The sequence below is a fragment of the Sceloporus occidentalis genome, unplaced genomic scaffold (assembly GCF_023333645.1).
Source record: "Sceloporus occidentalis isolate IW3139 unplaced genomic scaffold, rSceOcc1.0.p SCAF_52, whole genome shotgun sequence".
In the NCBI taxonomy this organism is placed as follows: Eukaryota; Metazoa; Chordata; class Lepidosauria; order Squamata; family Phrynosomatidae; genus Sceloporus; species Sceloporus occidentalis.
In genome coordinates, this window is record NW_028317032.1 from 5,331,388 (window position 1) to 5,355,554 (window position 24,167).

General features: G+C 39.8%; 1 protein-coding gene across 1 annotated transcript in view; it reads right to left on the minus strand.

The window, feature by feature from the left end:
• Positions 1-124: 124 nt before the first annotated feature.
• The window catches only part of LOC149288367 (TATA box-binding protein-associated factor RNA polymerase I subunit B-like), a 42,791-nt gene continuing 18,748 nt past the window's right edge, over positions 125-24,167 (minus strand). The window contains exon 12 of the mRNA XM_089491889.1: positions 125-254. Within this exon, the coding sequence (XP_089348015.1) occupies positions 125-254 (130 nt within the window). The remainder of the gene's footprint in view (positions 255-24,167) is intronic.

Genomic DNA, 24,167 nt, shown 5'->3' on the forward strand with positions numbered 1-24,167 from the left:
GAACTGGACTTTCTAGTTGGGACAGTAAATCCGATCTGCCCTCCTGTGCGCGGGGAGTCCGGGCCAACAAACGGGTTTAGTCGGCTTTTTGAGCTTGGCTTGGATTGCGAGGAAGGTTTAGGAACTAGGACACTTGTGATTGGCTGGCGCTTTTACCTGGATAGGAGGCGGGGGCCTCGTTCTTTGCGTTGATTGGTCCGCTCGAGGCGTAGAACGTTGCGGAGTTGTAAAGCGGGTCGAATTTCTCGGAGATGCTGTCAGAGAGTCCCGAGAGTCCGCGTGAGATGTTAACGGGATACTGCGGGGCGTCACTGGGGTGTTACTGGGATGTTACCCTGGTTGGCCTGGCTGTGACAGAGGTTCCTGTCTGATGCACCACCGGGGCCTTACTAGCAAGAATCACTTACTGGTCATCACATAGCCTCACCATGGTACACATAGGACTTACTGTCATCACATAGCCTCAAACAGGTACACATGGGGCTTACTGGTCATCACATAGCCTGGCACTGGTACACATAGGACCTAGTGGTCATGACATAGCCTCAACATGGTACACATAGGACTTACTGGTCATCACATAGCCTCAAACTGCTACAAACTTGTACATATGGGGCTTACTGGTCATCACATAACCTCAAACTGGTACACACATGACTTACTGGTCATCACATGGCCTCAAACTGGCACACACATGACTTACTGGTCATCACATAGCCTCAAACTGCTGCACATGGGACTTACTGGTCATCACATAGCTTTAAACTGGTACACATAGAACTTAGTGGTCATGACATAGCTTCACCATGGTGCACATAGGATTTGCTGGTCATCAAAGAGCCTCAAACTGGTGCACATAGGACTTACTTGTCATCACATAGCCTGGCACTGGTACACATAGGACTTACTGGTCATCACATAGCCTCAAACTGGTACATATGAGGCTTACTGGTCATCACATAGCCTGGCACTGGTACACACATGACTTACTGGTCATCACATAGCCTCAAACTGCTACACATGGGGCTTACTGGTCATCACATAGGCTCAAACTGCTACACATGGGGCTTACTGGTCATCACATAGCCTCAAACTGCTACACATGGGGCTTACTGGTAATCACATAGCCTGGCACTGGTACACACATGACTTACTGGTCATCACATAGCCTCAAACTGCTACACATGGGGCTTACTGGTCATCACATAGCCTGGCACTGGTCATCGGCTTACTGGTCATGACAAACCCTCAACATGGTACATATGGGACTTACTGGTCATCCCATAGCCTCAACCTGGTACATATGGGGCTTACTGGTCATTGAATAGTCAACAGCCTCTACCACTTCTGTTGGGAGACTGTTCCATTTATCTACCACCCTCTCAGTAAAATAAAACTTCCTTACATTACGTCTAAACCTCTGACCCTCTAGTGTTACATTTTGACCTCTTGTTCTAATATTTCCCCTCCTTTAAAGTAAATTTCCCTCCTGTACTTCCCTTTATGTATTTAAATATTTCTCTCTCTCCTCTCCTCCAAGCCGGATATATTGAGATCCATTAGTCTTTGCTGATTTTATTGTGGGAATCACTAACAATTTTAGTGGTGCATATCTCGGAAACTGGCACCCAAGTTTGGGGCCAATGATCACCCTGGCCTGGTTATCATAGGCACCCACTGGAGGGCAAGAGACCAGCCAAGGTCTCACATGGCTATTGGAAAAAGCCATGGCTGGTTCTAGCTGTCCAAAATAGTTTCTAATTTAGAGGCGATTCTATAGTTCTGTTCTTACCCCCAAGTGGTTAAGTGATATACCACCAGTGACTAATATTTTGCTTGTAGGAGATCAATAATGTATTGGCTGTTGCCACGAAGCAAATTTTATTTTATTCAAATATGAAATATACCACCAAATTACTTGATTGGTCATGGTTATTCTGATTAAAGGTGCTGTTCCACTAATTGCATTAAGATCTGTTGATGTTAAGCAAATTAACATCAACAGATCTGCGGTTTTAATGTTTCCTCTGGACACAGAAAGTTTTTAAGAAGCTTTTTCAGTTTCTGTGGCAACGGCCTATCAGTGGCTGCTTTTGAAGCACATGAAAAGTCCCCCCCCCCCCCAAAAAAACCGATGAGGCAAAATTTTACTTGATAAGAGAATTATTTCTTTTTTTATTCATTCAACATTTTACTGTTTTTAATCACGTATTTAGTTGCAAAAGTGTTAAATTCAGCAGAGCAGTTGGAACCAATTTGTTTATAGATTCCTGTCTATATCACATTTATAATTCATTTTAACTTAATCGATCATATCTACCAAAATATATTTTATTACAGGTTTGATATATATTTTTTCAATTTGGCAGACAGGGAACTGTCACTGATGCGTTTGCTATCAGTCAGTTCACTCTGTGGGCCGGGAACTTGTATGCTCTCGGTGGGGTAATTATTATGTTATTTGCCTCTGTTTGGGTTTTCTTTGTTTTCTATGTTGTAGCCTAGAGAAGAACAAGGCTACAGAAAACACAAACATGTAGTCAATGGCTAGTGATCCGTCCTGGCACCAGCAACAGGTATTTTGCGTACCCTTCGAAGATTCCTATGCAAAGTCATTGTATTGGGACAGTTACACGGCCCGAGGCAGCCCCTCCGGGGAAGGTGGACTGTTTAGATCACAGCGTCTAACTGATCTGGGCTTGAAGATACCGCTGTGTGATTAGTAGTGCCAAAGATAGCATAGGTGAAGAATCATATTGTACATCCACTGTCACACAGACGGAAAAACAAAAATAATATATATATATATATTTTTTTTAATTATTATTTATTTCTATCTATATAAATGTTTTAGGGTTAACTACTTGAAGTGCACATTTGCATACAAAGATAACATATACTAAGACTTTAAGGCTCATTCTAACATTGGCAGGAAAGTTGGTAGATCATAACAGATAATGCTGAAAATATTATTATTAATATTATTATTGGTTTTTTTTTTTATTTGACCCAATTCAGAATTCCTTAGCATGAAAAAAAACATTTTGTCACTCTTTTCAAGGAAACATAACAATCTCCAGATACAAGTAGAAGTGTAGAGGGGAAAACGCAAGTAACGGAAGCAGTAGAAAGGCTGCCCATTTACACAAACACTGAGCTGTGCTACTTTTATACACTTGGGTCAGAGTTATGATAACACATGTTTTTTTTTTAATTAAAAAAATTTGTTTTTCAACATTTTTTTTTGTATAACTAAGCCGTGTCCTGGCAAATTGTACAAAAATCCCACGGGTTTCGCAGTTTGTCGCACGTGTCGCTAACCTGCTAATTCTAGGGGATTCTAATGTTATGAAATCACAATCATACAGATTCTTACAACTTTATTGTAGATCATCCCAATGGTGTTTTTATCTTTCAATCTATAGTCACACACTTTTTCCACCCTGCACTGTGAATGTTTACACGGAGCCATGGAAACGTATCAGTTTTGTGTGTTATTAGTTTTGTGTGTTGTGTGTTTGTCTATTGTCGTGACTTAGTGGAAGATCAGATCAAACCCAATGGCCAATATATGCAGAAATGCAGGTGATTCCAACGGATTCACATACTCCGGGAGCTATATCTGGTCTTCGAATAAGTGCCAGTTGTACCTGCTGATCTCCATCTTCCGTGGATCGATGGGGTCAAATAAGTTTACCTGAGGTTAGAGAAGACCAAAACAGACTTTAACATGAAGTCACCTTTAAACTTACTAGTAAAACTGGATTTGTTACTTCTGATCCGAGATCTTGAACAGGTCAAACATATAAATATAGATCCAAATTTAGTATGATTACATGTGATGTCTGAACAGAGTTGATACACTTGTTATTAAATGCCCCTAGAACTCCAGAATCTTACATTAAAGTATAAGATCTGAAGTTGACAACGTCACATATGTCCAAGGTCAGCAATAAAAAATATAACCAGCAACCAACAAGCACCTGCACCAGTCTGGATGATTGACCAACCATCATTCTAGTTCCACCAGACCTTGACAGCTGGTGTCTCTCCCGGCTTTAAGGATTCACCCCTCCTTGAGAAAAACGGAATCTCTACCAGTATCGGTATTTCTAGAAATCTTGACCACGGAACTCGTAGGGATAGGATATCACTTAAATAATGCTGGGATATATTAGAGGACACTTATTATACTGCCTGTGGTAAAGACGTGACATCAAGCAGGACTTCATTAGCATTGCCGTAAAGCATCAGCTCAGTGTGGTGTTTGAGCAGGGAACGTCACCCAAAGTATCACATGCCTGACAGCAATGACGGCCTCCAGGTTTGCAGATAAAGGAAGTTTATTGGGATTAAGTTAGGAAAAAAACAGTAAAACGTCTTCAAAGATGGAACTATGCATTATTCAGGACCAGTTCAGTCATCCTTGCAGGAGAGATTTGTCTGGGTTCAGGAGAGGACCGAAAAAAACACTACACATCGGGCCGGGTGAAAGAGGATGAAGAAGGAAGAGAGTAAGTAAGAGAGAGGGTAAGAGAGTAAGTATGTATGTTTGCAAGAGCGAGAGTGTATGTATAAGTGTGTGTATTAGCATGAATGTGTATGGGGTAAAGTGTGTGAGAATGAATGTGCAATGTGTGTGTGTTAGCATGAGCATGTTAGAGAGCATGCATTATAGTATATGTGTGTTACCGTGAGTGTGTATGTGTGAGAGTGTGTATGTAAAGATGTATCCCAGTGCGTATGTAAATTACCAGGGAAGGGCGCAAATGTATTTTAATCTGTGAAAATAAAACTCTAGCTTTACGTTTCCAAATGCACCGTACACGATTTGTGTCATTTCTCTGCAGAGTTTGGTGCTTTTGTCTTATTTTCTCGTATTACGATGTAACCGCTAACACAACACAAACATTGATTCATCTCTTCTTAATCATCATCAGCATCCGCAGGACTCCCGCTGTCCACATTAGTAAATACTTGTAATGGTGATTATTTCAGGATACACAACTCCTTATTAGCAGCCGCAGGTCATCGTGATGCTAAATGCTGTTCATGTGTTAAACATTTGTTGTGTAAACCCGTCAGATGCGTTCTTCTGAGGCATAATCGTGTTAACCAAAGACACAGATCATAGAGGCAGATAAGAACGGGGGTATTATTTACTCTCTACATATTTTTTGTGCCCCCATTTTCACATAAAGTAGATTTTTAACATAACAATTGACTTTCTGGCCTCTTTAAACCGTTTGCATGTGTGTATGTGCTGTTCTGCGTGTACATGATAGAGATATGGAGTCTTCCGGGGGTTTGTTGATGTTGATGCGCCATGATGAAGCCAACGTCCCACCCTGTCCCAAAGGGGCTACAAGATTGCAGATCTTAATCAGCCCTTGGTCTTGGCTTGGGGTGTCCACATACTTGGTCATATAGTGCTTAAAAAAAAATAAAAAAAAATAATAATTTAGTTTCCTCTCAGTTTGTGTAACAGGTTTTGAAACAGCTGGAAAAAAATGGTAAATAGGGAAAACTGCATTTCTTTTTTTTGTTCATTTTATGATGGGACAATGTACGCTAATTTTTAACATACACCAATCCTGTTTGTGTTTCTTCCGGTGTTTATAGAAGAAACATTGCTCAGACCTTCCAAGGTTAAAGGGGTGTTTATAGCGGCTTATGTTCTATGTTTAAGGAGTACGTTTAAAAACTTAGATGTTGAACTGAAATGTATTCTTTATATACTTTATATTGTTTCGTTGAATAAAAGTAATGGTGCATCAAGGCTGCCAGGAGGGCTTAGATGTAGTTAAATTTTACTGAGAGGGTGATAGATAAATTGAACAGGCTCCCAGATGATGTGGTAGAGGCTAATATAGTAAGCCTGTAAATTTAATCATGTATGAGGCATAAAGCTATCAGAATCTAAGACGTGACCAAGAACTGATTAATATCTGAGTTTATACATCAGGAAAAATGGGCAGACTAGATGGGCGAATGGGTCTTATCTGCCGTCAAATTCTATGTTTCTATATGAAATGCACATTTTTGTACATTTGACAGTTACAGCTACATGTATGGAAATTCCGCGGTCAATTGTAGTTTGTCAACATGACTTTTTCCCAAGCAGTCATCCATGTTTAGTCTGAAACAAAATCATTTCATTGTCACATAATAATAATAATAATTATAATAGTAATAGTAATTGGTAGCAATAATAATAGTTTAAATGACTGCTACATATTTTGCGTTATTCCTAAATTGTAAATACATTTCCTTGTTTTTGTATACCTTTTATTAGGAAATAAGGCAAGGTACGGTTTAATATAGTAATGCGGATGCCCAAATTATGCTTTCGATTAGTTGGTAAGAAAAACTAACAATACAGGAAGACAACAAAAATTTCTCTGCTGGAAACCTTGATAAAAAAAAAGGTTTTGTGGATACTTGTAGAAATGTTATAAAGGCTGCAAAAAATCAGAGAGAAAAACATAGAATGGTTACTGACATAAAAAACATGCGGGATAATTGGTGCAAAAGCGCTGAAATGTTTCGTTTTTTGTGTATGTGTATTTTTGTCATTTAACGCTCTTTATTTGTGAGAAGATCCTCTTAGTGATTTCATGATGGAAGCCATTATTTTCTTATTAACCCCAAATTGTTTTGTTCTGGAAAATCAGGTTTGTGATAGATGATCCAGTTATAAGGAACTCAAACATTTCACCTCCCCAAATTCACACACCTCTACTTTTGATGGCTGAGGGGTCCAGTAACATATTTACGTGCACATACTCACACACGTTAACATATTTACATGCACCCACACACACACAGAAACATATTAAAACACATACTGACACACAGGAACATACCTACACACACATATTCTTACACACACAGTAATACACATGCACACTGTAACATACTTACACATACATACACACAGTAACACACACAAACATAGAAACATACTTACACACAGAGTAACTTACTTACAAACATACTAACACAGATATACTGACACACAGTAACACACATACTTACACGCACAGTAACACATGTGCACACTGTAACATACTTACACATATACACACACAGTAACACACACAAACATAGAAACATACTTACACAGATATACTGACACACACAGTAACACCCATACACACATACACTTACACGCACAGTAACACACGGTAACATATTTACACAGATAAGCACAGTAACACACACAAACAAACATGCATACACAGATATACTGACACACACTGGAGGAGAGGGAAGCCGGCAGCTCTTCTGTCCTCCCACGCTGCTTCCGCTCGGCGCCAGGAAATGGCGCCATATTTTGTCGCCCTGACTCAATGTGCTGGGACTGAATTAATTTATATTAAAAGTGTGTCAGAATTATTTATAAATTAGACAGGGCCTTATCAATCTATCCAGGTTTTTGGTTTGGGGAGGAAAAAGCATTAATGCACATAAATTCAACCAAATTTACCCTGCTTCAGGCCCTGATAATTGTAACATCAACTATTACACATATACTAATATCTGTGTCCCTCTGACTGTTATGCGCTCCTCTGCTATCATGGAAGACCGCTGACCCTGTCACGGGGGTTTAAAACATAACACATTAACCAACAAAGTGCCAGAGGGGTGTTCAGCGCAGCGCATAATATTTTGGTTTTCCTGTAGCGTAAACAGATAGTGTTAGACTATTAAACCATCACAGGGAGCGCGGCGCATGAATATACACAGCCACGGCTACCAGGAGGGTTTGCGTACTGTACATAGTCGTCTAGTTCTGTTTTATATCTGCTATTTACATTCTTTTGATTCAGAGTTCTCCATGTGATTGTTTCATAACAGCACAGGGCTGCCACCTGTCCCGATTTTACCAGGACAGTCCCAAAATAAAAAGTTCCAGGTCCCAGATATAGCTCTTCGCATTCTCTCCACTTGTTTCTTTCTTCTCCCTCTCCACGAAACCAGGCCTTTTAGCTATCGCCTGTAAAAAACCCCTTCACGACCAGACCCCCACATGCAACCCGTAAAACAGAGTCCGGGAAACAGTGCGGCAAACGGTGGCATCGCTACACCAGCCTACTACTGCGCTGCCCAGAAATGGAGACTCCAACCGGCCCTCGTGCCAATGACAACATATGAATCCTGCGCACAAGTTACCGATGTAATCTACTTTGGTGAATCACATCACTGCTTCCCGATTGGAAAAAGATTTAATCAGCTGCCGCGTGACTGCATTCCGTAAAACTGATTCACTTGCAAGGGGGTCTTCGCGTGAATATAAAGTGACTTCTCAGGTATACAATAAAGTGCATATGACGACTGGACTGTCCCTCATCATACATACATCATACAAAAACTAGCGATATTTGAATAAAAATAAAAGTATTATTTGTTTCACCAAAATTGTTTTTTGTGAAAAAAAATGTGGTCAATTTTTTTTTTTAATGAGTGAATCGTGGCAGAAATGTGAAAAAAAAAATCCTCGTTAGAAGAAAGCGAGGAGATAAGAGGGATACATTCTTTGGGCCATTGCTGGCTGAGGCAGGGTGGAGGATCTAATTTGTCACGGGTTTAGAGGAATAATGAAACATTTACATCTGATTAGGGTAATTAATACCGCCCAATCAGTGAGTCTAAAGTCAGCCGGCACATACTCTATAACACAGATTAATTCATTAAAATTAATTACCAGCCCAATTAAATGAATTAATGGATTTAAGTGAATTCCCAGATTGGGGGGACATGCAATGTATACCTATTTTTTAATCTATAACTGTTAGATCCACCTTCTTTTGAATGATCCCTAGACTTCCATTAAAGCAAATCTAATTAAGTGCTTAAAGGTGCCGTTCCATTTAGACAAGACATTCATTGAGCTCTCTGGCTTTGTAAGGAAATAAACTTTCGATCTTTTCAGATTCTTTCTAAAGAAAACCCCCAAGACAACTAAAAAAAGACGCTCTGCTTCTCTGGCAACAACCAATCAAAGCCTGCTTTTGTGTCACATGTCAAATAAGCATTCTGAATGAGAACACCTACACCCCTTAATCCTTTATCGATTAAATGCAACGTAAATCTCTCCTAGACATGCTGGATGCCCAAAACCTTCCCAAAAATAATCAACTAAAAAATTTCCCTGACTTTTAATTTTTTGCCAGGGACCCTTTATTGTCACATGATACAAAATCAGGCACTGATTGGATGTTGCCACAGAAACGGAAAAAGCTTCTGAAATGCTTGAGAGTAAAGAGAGAGAGAGACGCCCGTGGCAATACGAGAACATTGTGAGTTTATTAAAAGTTCCATGACTACGGCAAGAAATACACCTGAACTCACTCATTAAATCTGTGGCTACCTCTGAGATCATTGTTATCCTCCACGCAGCGTGTTTATGTCATCGACAGACATGTAAATAACGTCTGAAAGGGGTTTAATAATTTCAATAATGAAATGAAGCTTTTGATTGATACACTTTATTCATCCCATTATGCAATTATTTTTATTGTGTCGCATATGCCTGCCGCACATTACCCTTAAATCTTTACATACGTTTGCTTCTAAAGCATTAAAGTGTTAAAAAAACAATAATTTTGTGTCTTGGATCAGAATTGCGCGGGAAGCTGCAGCTCATCAGTAAAACACTGCCCAGCATCGCACGCCGACGGAGGCTTCGCACGATAAATGAGGAGCTCCGTCGCTTCCACGCGCGGTTCAGGTGTTGGCTACAGAGAATCTGACAAAGTGTAAGCTCTTAGCTCATAATACTCAATCACGTCTTTCAACATCTTCCAAATCCGCATGCGGGTCGTGGCTGACATTGCTAAATGTCTAAAAGGCAGCTGCAGTACAAACCTATGGAGGGTTGGCAATTGAATTAGAAAGTTTCCAGCCATTTGTGTACGTAAAATATAAAACATATTATTATTATTATTTATTGTTTTATATAGCGCCATCAAATTCCGTAGCGCTGTACAATGGGTAGACAGGACATAACAGTAGTATGCAACATAACAAATTGACTTACAGAGACAACAGGTGAGGAGGGCCCGGCTCAAACAAACTTACATATTAATATATATATAAAACATATACATATATATATATATATAATATATAATATATATAGGCCAGTTACTTGGGAGGCCTTGGATATCACAGCATGTCGGGATATGATGTCCCATCGCTGGGGCTCTGCTGTGGATCAAGCCTAGGAGAGCGCCCAAGGTTAGTGTGTGTCTAGGTGTGTGTGTGCGTGTGTGTTGTAAATCTAGATATACATATCAGTTGCGTGTGCCCGCAGTGCTATGTAAATAAACACACACACTTTTCCTTTGGAACAGTAGAGTTTGCGAGAAAACGATTCCTTCTCGTGGGGATTGTTGCTGGCCGGGGACTCTGTGAAAGGGAGTAGTCTGTAAGTGGCTTTACGCTCCAGTCACACACCTTACTCAATCAGCATGCCCATTATGCGTTGATGAAACACTGGGTGTCTTTTTCTTCTGGCCCAGGAGATCAGCCTTTAATGAAGAGCAGTCACCAGCCAGCTAAGGTGGAGCCGCTGTCATTAGACAGAGCGCTCGGGTAAAATCACCCCAGGGGAGGGTGTCCACAGCAACCCACACAGCTGGAACTGTCTCCCATTAATTAGGGTTATTCTCTATCATGTAACATTTCAAGCAGGGCAAGGAGAAAACAAAACACAATGATTGAAATGTCAATGGGATGAAACCTGTTTACAGGGAAGGTGTCAGGCTATTCACTGAGCAGGGGTAGAAAGTCTGGGATTTGCTCAGTTTCGTATATGATTTTTTTTTTCATGCATTTGCATATATTTAAGGTAAGATAACAATCATTAGCTAACAAATTATTAGTTTACGGGGGTGGTAAGGTGCAGCTTTAATGCAGATATAACAGGGCTGCAGATTATCCTCTTTAAGGTATTAAAGATTAGATCTATACATTGTGCAGACCAGACTGCTGGACTGAAAATAGGGATTTGTGTTAGGATTTAAATTGTGGACAATGTTACTGCATATCGATATAGGGAAATTATATGATATATATACGGTATATATATATATATATATATATATATATATATATATATATATATAATTATATGATATATACGGTATATATATATATACCGTATATATCATATAATTTCCCTATATCGATATGCAGTAACATTGCCCACAATTTAATTGATATTAAATATCAATGATATGATATATATATATATATATATATATATATATATATATATATATAAATGGGATTTAAAGGGATCTCTTGAACATTAGATCCTATTTTTTTTTTTCTGATTATAGGGGTGATGTAACCAAATCTGAACATTTTTTTTTAATGTCATTTAACTACTTTTCTAGAGAGATATTTGTCACACAATTCCATCCACTCCCCTGATTTCCTAGTACTAAACATATTTGCATAACCAGGAACTTTTCACACGGGCGAAGATTCTTCAAAAATTAACCCTGTAGTAGCCAATCACCAAGATGTTATTATAGCGACTAGTTAAAGTACCCCCTCACCATTTCGGATCTCCAAATGGGGGGGACCTGCGTTGGAGGTGTGGCTAGAGGTGAGAAGGTGATGGAGTGGGCGTTGCAGGTTGCAGAAGTAGGCGGAGTCAGAGGCAATGGCCACCCACCAGTTTGAGATTTTGACCTTGTTTTTTTTCTCATCGGAAATAAACCTCTCTCCTGTACTTTATTTAATCGCCTTAAGCATTTACATTTTTCTCCAAGCTCTACACTTTGATAACATTCTTTTTGGTTATTTACCCCATGGCAGCTCCCATCATTATTGGCTCCCGATCATTGTTGAGTGTTTGCGCATGTCAGTGCCCTGGGTGTTAAACATTAAAACATGCTCCCCAGTGTGTTTTCACTTTTGGTTGGGATCAGCACTCAATTCAGGATAAAGGAGGGTGGGGGCTTTAAATATAAAAAACTGCGAAACAATAAAATGTACATTTAAATAGCCATTTGTTACACTGTACATTTATTAGTATCGCTAGTGTCTCTCTACCTCGCCAGTTAATGCAGGATACATTTCTCAGTCTTGTTTCACCCGCTCTAAATACGGCATTACATCATTCCTAGCAGTTGTAAACATGCAGGCTTCTCTCAAAATTAGTTTTTTGCCTAATTCATACATTTTGACAGGAACACTAAACTGGCAGCCACTGATTGGCTGTTGCCATAGAAACCCCATAAAAAACTTCTTCTACATTTCGGTTTTCTTTTTAGTCTTTTGTCTTGCAGGCTTAATGACAAAAGGTAGATCTGCCAAGGTTTATCTGGTTAACGTACCAGAGAGTGCAATTAATATTTAGTCCAAGTGTGACAGCGCCTTTAACTGTTACTTCCTGTACGGGCTTTGTCATTAAGGGGTTAAAGAGTCTTGTTCAGTGTTCCCTCTAAGCTGTGCGCTTGTGCGCGCGCACATAGCTTTTTTAGAGAGCGCACACTTCCAAAAATTGTGCGCACAACCGTTTTTTCCCAAAAAAAAGAAATAATTTTTTTGAAACTTTATGCGGCGCGGATATTGTGCGCACAAAATTTCTGCTCTGTGAAAATTTTTGCACAAGATAAATTTTCTGCACACGCCAATTAAGAAAAATTAGATGGAACATTGGTCTTGTTGTCTGATTACTGAACCGACTTTCTTTCGTTTACGTCCACCCTTGTCTGACAGGACATTTTAATACGCGACCTGAACAGGAATTTAGGGGAAGGAATCCCAGACTGATTTACTTTGCATATCTGTAACCTACTTACATTTATCCAGATGAAGGCTCGGTCCAAATTCACAATTATCCCTTTAAATATAAATACACCGATGGGTATAATTATATTATTATTAATTATTTTTAGTAGTAGTAGTAGTAGTAGTAGTAGTAGTATTATTGTCATTATTATTAGTAGTAGTAGTAATAGTAGTATCATTATTATTATCATTATTAGTAATTGGTAGTAGTAGTTTTATTGTCATTATTATTAAACTAGAACTGACAGACTAAGATAAGCTGGTACTTTAAGTAAAGAGGGCTGTGCTCGTGAGCTTACAATCTAGAGGATAAACAACCATTGTGCAAAGTGCCAGAGTTTTTCTATATCGCGAAACACCTTCTGTGGAGTAGAGTGATTGGCTTTTATATGAACGCAGTAACGCACAGCTTTCTCCATGGTGTCGGCGTAACCTGAAAATCCAGGTCTTTGTGTTGCAATGATGTCACGACTGACATCATAATGATAATATTTTGTAGTGTCCTGACCTCTCCTCACTTCTCATTTGGGTCAGGGCACTATTTAGAACATAACAGTGATGGATTTACTAGCAGCCTGATGTTTCACAATGTCAGGATTAGCTCTTAATGAGGTATTTTGGACATTTAGAGGGATTAAGATTCTTAGCATCACATTTTTGTCTACTTTCACCATTTATTAGTGAACTAGTACAGCTGGAGGGCTGTATTTATTCATATACTAGATATAGCTACATACATTTGGTATACAAGACACAAACATCATCAGCTTCCCCAAGTATATGCAGACATAACGTGTGTGCCGTCAATAATAGTAAAGCCAATACACCTTAGACATCGAAACAATCACACATTTGGTACCAACAATCATTTATACATTAGCCAAACATAGAGATACAATTATTTACCTGTTTTCTGTTGATAACACTAAGTTTGAATGTTACATTGTGGTTATGTGTTATGTTTTGTTTTGCCTGATTATGTGCATTTTTTAAAAATTTGGGTAAATTCACAGAAGAATATTTCCTTTGTTTCAAATTGTTAGAAATGCATGTGGTATTTTTAGATCAGGTCAGGCTTATGGAATTAGATTCATCAAAATTTAAACTTTAGCAAAATATGCCAATTTGTACGAATGTCCGGAAGCGAGGAGGAACCCCAACGGAATAAGCAGAAAATTAGAGAAGGGCTCTGAATTTCAGTTTCGCATGTTGTTGCTTTTTCATTCTCATTTACTCTTCCCAACTCATTCACACACTCTCACACTCTCTCTCACTTTCTGTCAATGTCGTCCGACCTCCTCCCGTCATCTTCTTGGCAGCTTCGCTTCTTCTCTTGTCTCTTCTTGTACATTTGTCTTCTTTCTTCATCCGCTTCTGCAAAAGGGCAGCTCCTCCACACACACCCTCTCCCCCGATTGGAGGAACAGAGGAGAAGCAGTCCCTGGGGGTCACTCCATGGCCAGAATAATGCAGACGGATTTGTGTTTCTCCAGGAATGCATCTGCAATATTCTGGCCTCTTGGAATACTTCCACAAAGGGTGGGAACCATGGTGTACACCACAGGGAAAGCCTCTCCGCCATTCCTCCAATCTGGGAGGGTGTGCGCAGAGGCTTCGCCTTTTTGAGTGCATGGATGCATGGTCAAAGGGGCCGATACTGGGGAGAAGCGAACGAAGAAAGGAGACAGAAGAACAATAAGAGGAAAGAGAAGAAGTGAAGCTGTGGAAAAGGATATGGGGACACCGAAGCGGTCGGCGGCCAAGGTTGAGAGAGAGAGCGTGCGTCAGGGATATGTTTTCGCGTGCGTCAGGGAGGCAGGAGAAACAACTGCATTTCTGTATTTACATACTTTTGTTATGAATAAGTTGCTCCCTGATGAGATGCCCTTCGTTGACTGAATTTACATATGGCTCTTCATGTTCCGTATGATTGTTTAGTAATTACTGTGGAAAATAATATATAGCACTTCCTGGTAGACTTCCAGGTCATGACGAGTAGCTTCAATGGTACGAGAAGATCACGAGCAGGAAATACTTGTGTAAAACATAAAGGCATGTGAAACATTGATAATTATCTGGGGTTTTGCCCTGCCCTTTATCTATGATCAGGTGCATTCATGTGGATGGGGGAAAGTTTGATCCTCTGGCTCTGAAGCCCCGGGGTGTTTTTTTGGATTTAAATGGGGTCTGGGGGTGTGCACGAGAATTTGCACGGCAGAACAAGGGGCAGGGTATTACTTTTCAGCAGACTTGCACCAAGCACTTCATACAGTTCCCTTTTTCCCCATTAATAACCCCAGCGTTTCTGGACAAGGCGGGCATATTGGAAATATTTATATCTAAAAACAATGTGTGTTTCACCATGCACTTTTTTATGCACTGGGAATGTGTAAGCCTGAAAACGGCTACGGAATGGGCTTGGAAAAACGTCTACCCCCTCTCTAATACAATGGTTCCAATGGCCGAGAACATCAAGTCCTCCAACAGGCTTTTGGTCAGGGAGGGAAGGAAGGAGTCGGAGTGCGACCTCCGAAGAAGACTGGGGGCCGCCGTGGCCCTTATGGGTAGCAGCACCCTTTCTCACTGGCTTTTGTTTTCACAGTGAAAACGTTAGGTGTGTATTACTTATAATGCTGCAGTGGATTGTTATTTGGTTATTTCAATGATTTGTTTTTAATTAAATAATTACTACGCAAAGGCAATGCGTCACCTAAAGCAAAGCCAGCCAACAAGGAGCTCTCCAGCTGTTGATCACCAACTCCATGATCCTTGGCTTTTAGGGTTATTCTTTATGTAGGAACTGTCACCATCACAGCTGTTAATATCGCTCACTTCAATTATGATTTTTTGGTTTTCATTTAACATAGTTATATAGATACCGTATTTGTTTTAAAGTTAAGGACTTACCTCAAGAAAACCGAGGTTTGTGGCAAACATAAGGGACATTTTTTTTCCTTTCCTGATGGCCTTTTATGAAGCGAGAATTCAGTCTATACCCATTGAGTACCATTCAAAAACCACCTATCCAAGGATAGAATATTGGGGATTCTGTCACACTATATGGCCCGCCACTACATCAAAGTATCCCAAGTTTGGCGAGTCCCATCTAATTTTTCATGGCTATATTGCTTACCAAGGAGCTGAATCAGTAGGACATGCGCTGCACTTTAACCCAAATGAGACTCTCAAGCAATTTAAAGCCTTCTCTGGACACCATTAATGAGGCACCCGTGTGTCAGGAGGGCCGCTCAACCCTAACGTTTGGTCAGAACCTGCAAATATGCACGGCCCAAAAAATATACAAAAATAGAGGAGCGCACAACAAAAAGGCATTCCTGGGTTTCTGCTAAAATAATAATGGCCAATAAAGAATTCAGTGCATACCCAGCTTCATTTCATCACTAATGCCCTTTATTGTTAAAATGCTGCCAGAACCAAATCGCATTCTACCAAATTAGAGCAGTAACTTACCAAAATAGAACTAAACTAACTCATAAGGCTGCTCTCATATGAACATAATGTGAGTTTCAAGTACAGATATTTTGTTATATCAGGTTTATTTGGGGTTTTGAATTGCGGATTCTGGGACAGCGACATATCAGCGGAAATTACAATCCATAGACATCCCGGGAACTTTCCAGCTCTGGTCTGCCGTACTCTCCCCATCAGTAGACGCAGGGCGAGTTGGGTGGAGAATCGGGGCAATCAGCGCCAAGACGTTTGCTTTGAGGTTCACTCAATGCCAACAGTGTTCTCCAATTCAAGTAATCACAACAACTGGTCAAATTACAGTAAAACGTCGTTTTTACAAATTAACTTTCTGGTTCTTAAAAGTTTTTTGTAAAGATATCCAGGTTCATTAATTCATCTACCCTAAAATAAGCTGTCCTTTCTTGCAGAAGGCACATGTTTGCATCAATCCTTTACAATGCATGGGTAATTCGATAAGAATAAAACATATAAAAACTCACGGTTTACTAAGTAAGCCCCATTGTCACAATACATTTATTGGCATGATGATGTCAAGCAAAATATATTAATAACCTAACAGTCTAGTTTCAATTATTTTATTTATTAAAAAAAAAAAAGGAGAGGCTTCTGTCCCATTTATTCCACATCCATGTGTATAATACACACACACACACACAAAAGTGCCTGCGAGAAACATACTCGACAGATCAAATATGAATGGTATTAGTTTGTAGATCTGTACCACAAACGGAAGGCAGGAGAATTTATTTGGTTAATTTTTTTCTTTTTTTTTGGCTTGTGTTTGGCGTTTTTTTTTAAAAAACCCTTTGAAAAGTTTTTCTTCTATTGAGCACACCTCGTAATGGATAGTACATAGCGGCAGTCTCAAAACAAAAGCGAAAAGCGACAGCACAAAGTGATAACTTCTCGAGAATTTCGACTCGTCGTATAGTCTCCAGTGTTCACAGGTCCTGCAAAAAATGAAGAAAAACATGTTCTTCACTCGAACCAACAAAAATGAAACAAGGTAGATATGTTTTTGCGATTAAAACGTGGAACTTCCAAGAAAATGACAAATCACAGATTAGCCACTGCTGAATTTAAATCCACAAATATAAATAATAAAAACAGTTTCTCAGCGATACTATAGAAATGTAAAGACATTTAGTGGCCGCTGGCCTTAAAGCGACAGTGCCAGCCGGCCATCCCCAGTCCAGTCCGGCAGGTGATCACAATAAATAAACATATTTCCCACGAGTGACAATATTGCATCTCACAATTATATAAACACTTACAGAAGCAATGCTGGAATATTCCTTGTAAACACAGAATTAAGACGGCGGCTAAGAACCATTCCGCTCATCTAGTCCGTCCGTTAATGCCCTGCTAACTTAGCCGACTATTAAAGGATTGAAGCAAAGTGTATCCTAGAGCTCAGCCAGTAATTAACATTCACTTTCAGGCGCTTTCCATTTTTACATGAATGCTTGAATTGAGGATTTTGAATATATTATATATATATATATATATATATATATCTCAGATTTAAAAAATATATACATTTTCTTTTTTTTTAATCTATGATGGGAGAAGCCATGTGAGCAAAAATCTGGTAATACAAGAATTCATTCTATTTTTTCTTGGTGAAATGTTCCATCACGTGCCTACAAACTGAATGGCTTCTCCAATGCATATCAGAATGAAATGAAGGACGCACACTGATGCGTACTCACCGAGGAGTGAGTTGCATTACAGACGGGAAGCCCCAAAAAAGCTTATCTTAACGTGCATAGTGAACAAAGAACACTTTCTTAACCATTTAATTGCACCATGCAGCACCAGCTCAGCTCTTCTTCAGGAGGATCTCCCTGGGGTTTCTCCATCATAATACACAATGAAGTGAAATATATTCAATATTCAACTCACTTGCCCCTATTTATCTATATAAACTCCAAGTTTACACCTTTAAAGTGTTTATTAAAACATTTCCTCTCCCTCACTATGCATTATTACTCAGCAAGTGAAAAGTTTTAAGGTGGCCCTCCGTAATGTACATCCCCGGGAACTTCCCAGAGGAGGCTACGCGGAACTCTCCCTCTTCTGGGCACAAGCTTTTGGGGTGATAATGACATTAAAATGTATTAACAAATACGTCTTATATTCAATTATAGGATCGTGAAAAGAGAATTGTGCCACATTAGCAGACCAAACTTAATCAATTCTCTGTTTAAAAGAAAAAATGAAAACACATAATATAGAACATTATATGGCATAGTGTGCATCATTAGCGAAGCACACTACAATGTTACACATCACAGCAGATGATAAACCAACTTGGCCGGGGCTGATGTATCACATATTCCCAGCGATACGTTGTTCGTAGCTTTTCCGTTACAAAGACCCAAGATGTAACCATAAAAGAAACAGAAAGCTCACTAAACAAAACTATGTAAAACAAAAATCCAGTTAATTATTGTGCTGCCATTATCGTAAACAATATGGCGCAGCAGAAAGTATGTTGCATAAATCACGAAGCCTCACAATAATTATACAGCGTAGCCGTTGTGGATGATAACGACATGGAAAAAAATCTCTTAAGTGGTATTGAGATTGACAGACCCTAAAATGGTTGTAAAGGACGACAAGGATAAGACATTTCCCCAAATTATTTTTGATAGCCTTCACCAAGCCTTCCATTCGGACCCTGAGGGGTGGGATGCCTGGGGATTTCCAGAAATGCCGAATAATAGCGTGGGCTGCGTTGAGAAGGTGGCTTGTTCATGACCTTTTATATTTATATGTATGAGGGGAGTGTGGTGTAATAGGATAGCTTCAGTAACCTCCTTTATAACGCATGTAACCGTGTCCCAGAAGGGGCAAACATGGGGGCAAGTCCACCCTAAGCGTAAATAAGAGCCTGTATCTATTCCGCAGCGCCAGCACTTGGCAGGTATTTGTGTAGCAAGCGGTTAAGCTCGAGGGGTACCTTGTACCAGAGTTTAGATGAAGTTTCCTGGATTTTGCTTGAGAGCGAGCCTGAATAACTAGAAAGATCTTTTCCCACTATTGACGTTGCAAGGACCAAACTTTACTGCGTGTCTAATTCTCTTGCCAAATTGGCTATTGTTTCATCAGGGCTGATGTTCAGCAGTCCTGGCAATTCCCAACGCCCTTCCCTGCAGCCGAGCTTCAGCGGTGTATGTGTGCCCGTCAGCAAGTGTTAGACCTACCGGCAGCAGCCTACGTAATGAGACTGCCCAAAACGGGGTGACCTGCTATTTATTTATTTATTTTAGAAAATCCGCTGTGTCTAATAGATGTTAGTTTGCCCGGTCTGTGGTAACTCCGTGGATACCGTATATCAGCACTGATTTACTTAATAAGAACTAATAATAACGTGACCAACATTTCACACCGCATTGGTTACTAAGAGGAATTCACCGCAATGTATCACAACCGCTCGTTAAATCACTTCCACCATTTTTATTGATTTCTACTAGTATAATACTAAAAATATGTTTTCCATTTTTTTTAAAGCAGTTGTTGTTTTTGCATACTATAATATTAGCCATTTGTACGTCTAGCTCTGTAATATTAGCTAACATTCTGACTTTGTTATCATACTGCCTTGTGGAGACAATACAATTGTTCAGTCTTAATAATCCTGACAGACATTGACTAATGAATCTCCATGGAGGAGCGGACTTCATTAGCACTGCCATAAAGCATCAGCTCAGTGTGGTGGTTGGGGACGAAAAGCCACCCAAAGCATCACATGACCGACAACAATGGCGGCCTCCAGGTCTGCAGATAAAGGAGGTTTATTGACCTAAACTGTAAACTTGCGATAGTTGTTTCCTTTAACTAGAGATTCTTATGAGAAGCCATTACTGTACATATACGTAAAAATGACTTTTCCTACGTGATGCATTTTTAAGGGGCTTCTTTCTGTAGGACTTAAGAGTGAATGACACTCTAGACGCATTCTATAGGCATTCTCAATAGGTAATTAAGTCATGAAAAGCACATTGCGGGAATCTAACCACCGGTTTTCAACGGCTCTGGAATATCGGAGGCCGATGCATCTTAAACAAAAAGAAGCTGCCAGAAATGGGAGGGGAACGGCAGAAAAGCTGGTTCCCTGCAGGTACGAGCCGTCACCAACTGCTGGAGGATTCCTGCTCATGCAGAAGAATGTACCCACACAACAAAGATCTGTAATACAACACTGTGTTTACACTTCTCCAACCACCGATGTCACGGTAGATATGTAAAGGCATACAAAAAAAAAAGAAAGAAAAAAAGGCTAGTAACTAATAACACGGAGATTTTCTGAACTAGAGAACAAAGCAGGAATTAGCCCATTGGGTTACGGTGTACACAAGGAGACGTGAATAATGACTAAATTTAACATCTTTCCTTCATAATGAAATGCATTTGACCTTTGATCACATACTCTGTTTAGGTCTTTAAAGGGGCCATAACTGTATTCCCCTTCTACAATGTTGGGGGGGGGGTGGACCTCCATCAATGATAGATAAATACTTGTAATGGCGCATGTTTCCTTTATTCCTGAAATAACCAGGGATGATGAAGTAGCCGCATTGACAAGGTGGACATCGGCATTCCTCATCCAGGCATCGCCATTACCTGCTGCTGCTAGGACTGATGGGAGAAGCCATGGCCGACCTAACATGGATGACTCATAAGTCTCCCTTTAGCATTTAACAATCCCTCTTACATTGGGTAGAGAACCTGCATGGTTGAGTTAAAGTAAAAAGTGCTTAGACTGTAAGCTCTATAGGACAGGAATCTCCTTTCCTAATGCATTCACATCTATGACTAGTGTACTTACTATACCACTGCATGTATTGTACATCCCTACATAAATTAATAATTATTTCGTAATTTTGAAATAAAATGAAATCTGCGAGCATGAGGGAGGGTCTGAATTCTGAGTGGCAAAGCCATAAAGTGGTATTTTACTGCAGCTTTAGACGTTTACACCAACAAAGGCGAAACCATCAGCTCCATTATATCAGAAGCTTAAAGGTTTTAGCTCCATTTTCAACACCCGGCAAAGTTTTACAAGCACCCCAAATTGTATATAAAAAAAAAAAAATCCTCTGTAACTCGGCTAATGTATTCGGTGCATATTAGTGATAAAGTATTACTGCAGAGCGATTTAATCTGCACTTAAACTTCGGTGAGGCGAGTCAGACATCTCTCTTCGTAAGGCACAGCAGACGATTCCTTCCTAAATCTTGTCCTAGAAACGCTGCAGATTTTAAGTTAAGCAGAACTTTTTAAGTAGTCTGCTTACTTTACTGATAGGATGGTACTTAAGTGGAATAGTCTCCCATCAGAGGTGGTAGATATGCTCTCTCTCCTTACTATATAAACTGCGCCCCATAAGACGGTTTAACTTCCCTCTATGATAGAAACCAGCTGTCGGGAAACAGACTTAAAACCTGTAGGAGGGAAGAAAAAGGGTGACAACGAGCGGGGTCATTTTGACACGGCTTTCTCGGATTCCTTTGAAGAATCTTACAAAACCGGTAAAGCACGGTGTCGCCGGCGCAATCTCGCAATCATACAACAGTCTGGTAGTTGGGTTTAACGCTTATAACGCCCTGGGGCCGGTTCCTGCCATCTCGGTTACGCAATTCCTTATTTTTGCATGTTATTATATAGAACTAATCCCTGCATCTCCCAAACCTTAAAATTATTTATTATATTATTATTATTATTATTAAATACATTCTGGATTTATCAGAAATGTAACGTACACAAACGTGTGGCGAAGGTTTTATTTCAGGCGGTTAGGCTAGATTTGGAAACACTAGTACACGGACACATAATACACGCGTGTGCATACAATGAACAGATGTGGGACCATCGGTAGAAAAATCCGAGGAGCCAGAAAGAGATAATATCAGTTATAATCAAACCCATATTTTTCAATATTTAGTAACATTAAAGCTGAAGCATGGGGCTGGCTGATGATTAAAAATATATAATATTGACGATGATGACGATAATAAAAAGGGCTCATTAAGGGACCATAATACCGGTAATTTGTTTCTGCAGCCATGTTTAGGGTTTCCCTGGTAAAAAGTTTTGCGGCAACGAGATCCGTAGAACACTTCAGGCCATCGGTCCAGATCTTCTGGTTTAAGTTGCTAATCCAGTTAGTAAATTCACTTCACTTTTTGATTGCAGGTAAAGAAATCGCAGGCAATGATGTAACATGAAAAGAGTCTAACAAGCAAAATCTTGTAAAACGGGCTTTGCCGAGTTAACGGGAACGAGTGCTTCCTATGCCTGACATTCTGCCTTATTCCCTCATCTCCAGACCTTGTGCTAAACCCCCAAACATATCAGCAACATCTGCTTCCGGCCCCAAAGCTAGAATTGTGTGCTTCACACTATTTGCTGTATTCTAAAGGGAATGATATATTGTTACCCACATACAAGTCATTTATAAAACGTTATTCTGGTGCAAAGAATTAAGAGCAAACAAGGAAATTTCAGCTGGTTCAAAAAACCCTTTGGTTACTTTGTTAGTAAGACCAACTTTGCATCAGAATAACTTTTTGATACATAGCCCACAGTAACTATTATTCTTCATTTTGGCCTAATCACCCACACCATCTAGATTCAACCCAAGTTTAACATGTTACTTGCGGTCTATGATGCCTATAGATTTAGGGAGAGAGAAAAACGTTCAGAGAATAATCAAACCACTCACTTTGTCCAAAAAACCCAAAAACCTCCTTATGCAAAGTCAGTGGATTAGAGTAATTTAAATGTGAAGTTGGCTCTGCTAAGAAAATCCATAGATTGCTGCCTGATAACACCGCTGGAAATAAATAACTGGTATTTATCAGAAATATCTTTAATAAATGCTTCCTCCGGCTTTGCGTGCAAACAAAATCATAAAGTTAGATTTGGGTAGAAAATTAGCAAACCGATGCAAGTCATGTTACTAGGTTGAAAGGTAGTAGTAGTTTTTTTTTTTCCTCTTCAAAAAGGTATTTTTGTAACAGCTAGAACATGGCCGTATGCTTTTAAAACACCTTCGCAATTGATGAACCTGTTGGTATTTACTGACCTTTTTTACATTTTTACCACTTTTTTTTTTTTGTTGTTGACATTTTTTAGAGTGAACATTCTGACGCTGGACTGAAACTCTCACTATGCTAAGCCTATATCTGGCAGAATGATACCGAAACACAAGAGTGGAAGAGCAGCACCGTTGTCCTGCAGCGGCTGGAGCGCCGATCTAATGCGCAATTTAATATTGCGCAATCATTGTTTATGTGACATTAAATAAAATTTCACCGCTGTAAAACGATGCTTTTAATGGTTTATTACAGCCGATTTAGAATTGTTAAAAAAAAAATAATAATAACTCAGGGTGGGGGAGGGGAAGCCTGAACGTTCATGAACATATTTTGTCCCACGACACGCCAACAATGCGTTCACCTGAAGGTCCTAGAGCAGAAGGCGTGGACGTGGCGCAGGAGATCAGGAAATCCAAACAAACACTTAAACACAACATCTTTTGTTAGAGGGAAAAAAGAAGCTCTGTATGCAGTTTAATCATAACCGACACGCATAGAGGGGGAAAAGTCTGGGATACTGATCCTTTTCACTTTGCCTTGTTTAACTTGGCCACTCTCACGGTCTTAGTCCATTTGTGTTGAGTACGGAGGATGTACGGAGGTGTTTACTCTTTACGGGTAGCCCCTCTCAATCCCCAGACTGTGTCATTTGTCTTAAAAAAGATGAAAATTAATCTGCCGCAGGAAAGAGACTCACGTGAGGCTCCCTTTGTAACGCGTAATAACGAGAACTCGGCTTCGCAGAGACATATTAATCCC